General features: G+C 32.4%; 1 protein-coding gene across 2 annotated transcripts in view; it reads right to left on the bottom strand.

Moving 5' to 3' along the window:
* The window catches only part of LOC106470992 (nephrocystin-4-like), a 90,807-nt gene that overhangs the window by 87,121 nt on the left and 2,005 nt on the right, over positions 1–1,681 (bottom strand). For both annotated transcript variants that reach the window (XR_002613172.1, XM_022399631.1), the window contains exon 2: positions 544–708. Coding sequence is in view for 1 of the 2 variants with exons in the window: in XM_022399631.1 (XP_022255339.1) it covers positions 544–574 (31 nt within the window). In the remaining variant the exon portion in view is untranslated. The remainder of the gene's footprint in view (positions 1–543; positions 709–1,681) is intronic.

The following is a 1,681-nucleotide window of genomic DNA, read 5'->3' as shown; positions in this document are numbered from 1 at the left end:
ATGAAAGTGCAGGCTGATAGTTACATATAACTACCATTTTTACTGCCATATTACCTTACATGATAAGATGAATGTGCAGGCTAATAGTTACTTCTAACTATCATTTTTACTGCCATATTACCTTACATGATAAGATGAATGTGCAGGCTAATAGTTACATATAACTACCATTTTTACTGCCATATTACCTTACATGATAAGATGAATGTGCAGGCTAATAGTTACTTCTAACTATCATTTTTACTGCCATATTCATTCATCTTATCATGTAAGGTTGCAGGCTGATAGTTACATATAACTACCATTTTTACTACTGTATTACCTTAATTTATGATAGGAATGAGCTTACAAGTTCCATTTTCAATGCTGTATTATCTTACTTTATGAGGGAATGTGCTTATAAAGTATTTTATGTACTTTATGCAGGCTGAATTTTAAGGAGAAAGACTTAATGTTTGATTAATATTCTTTATCCTTACTGGTTTTGTACCCCACACTACTGTAGGAGCCTACACTTGTAATAAGTTGAGTAAAATGACTAACTTCCAGTCACTTGGTCTTCTGGTCCTTCCATTAATCCAGGCACAAGCTCATTACCACCAAGCAGAACATTTTCTGGTATGAGATGGGCAACTTTCAGTAAAGCTCTATGAGTTGAAACTGTGTAAAGTATCTCTAATCCTAGAACTTTCTGCAACTGAGGGTGTCCTGTAAGTAGACATCTTGTGAGAAGAAGCTGTCAAATTTATTTTAAATTCCAGAATTTTATGTCATGCAGAAGATCTTATAACAAAATATTTTGAGAGTAAATACTGTGCAAAGTAGTACTAAACCATAATTTTACTTCAATATGCTTTATTTATATATATTGAGTGTGAATCTTGTGTATAGTAGTTCAAGTCACAGAACCTCTTTGATAAAATATTTCCTCAATGTAAATATAATTGGAAAGAAGTGAAAGTTCACAATAAAATCAAACTCTTTTATTATATGTCATCTGTAAAGATAACAAAGATCAACAAAACAGTTCTAGATTTTACTGTTATACAACACCCTTATCTTAATATCAACAAAACAGACCAAATTTATATTATAAGACACTGTACTCATCTTAAGTTCAACAACAGTTCTAATTGATCCTATAATACAAGAACCTCATCTTAAGACAGGCCTCGACAAATCCTAGGTGCCAGATTGCCAAGGTGAGTAAAAATTTCATCATGGTACCTAGTATTTTCTCCCATTTTATTTGTGCATAAGGCTGTGCTAAATAGAACTCAAATCTAGAACAGTTCTGGACTCCTGGAAGTCCAAAACTATTTTTGCATTCTTTGAGTCCAATATCAAACTTTGTTTCTATGATTTTAATTGCAGATTCAGCATTCCTTCATGAGTCCGATATCAAACTTTGTTTCTATGATTTTAATGGCAGATTCAGCATTCCTTCATGAGTCCGATATCAAACTTTGTTTCTATGATTTTAATGGCAGATTCAGCATTCCTTCATGAGTCCGATATCAAACTTTGTTTCTATGATTTTAATGGCAGATTTAGCATACCTTCATGAGTCCGATATCAAACTTTGTTTCAATGATTTTAATGGCAGATTTAGCATTCCTTCATGAGTCCGATATCAAACTTTGTTTCAATGATTTTAATGGCAGATTTAGCATTCCTTCAT

Source organism: Limulus polyphemus, unplaced genomic scaffold (assembly GCF_000517525.1).
Source record: "Limulus polyphemus unplaced genomic scaffold, Limulus_polyphemus-2.1.2 Scaffold4342, whole genome shotgun sequence".
NCBI classification, from domain to species: Eukaryota; Metazoa; Arthropoda; class Merostomata; order Xiphosura; family Limulidae; genus Limulus; species Limulus polyphemus.
This window is presented reverse-complemented; position numbering and strand designations above follow the sequence as displayed.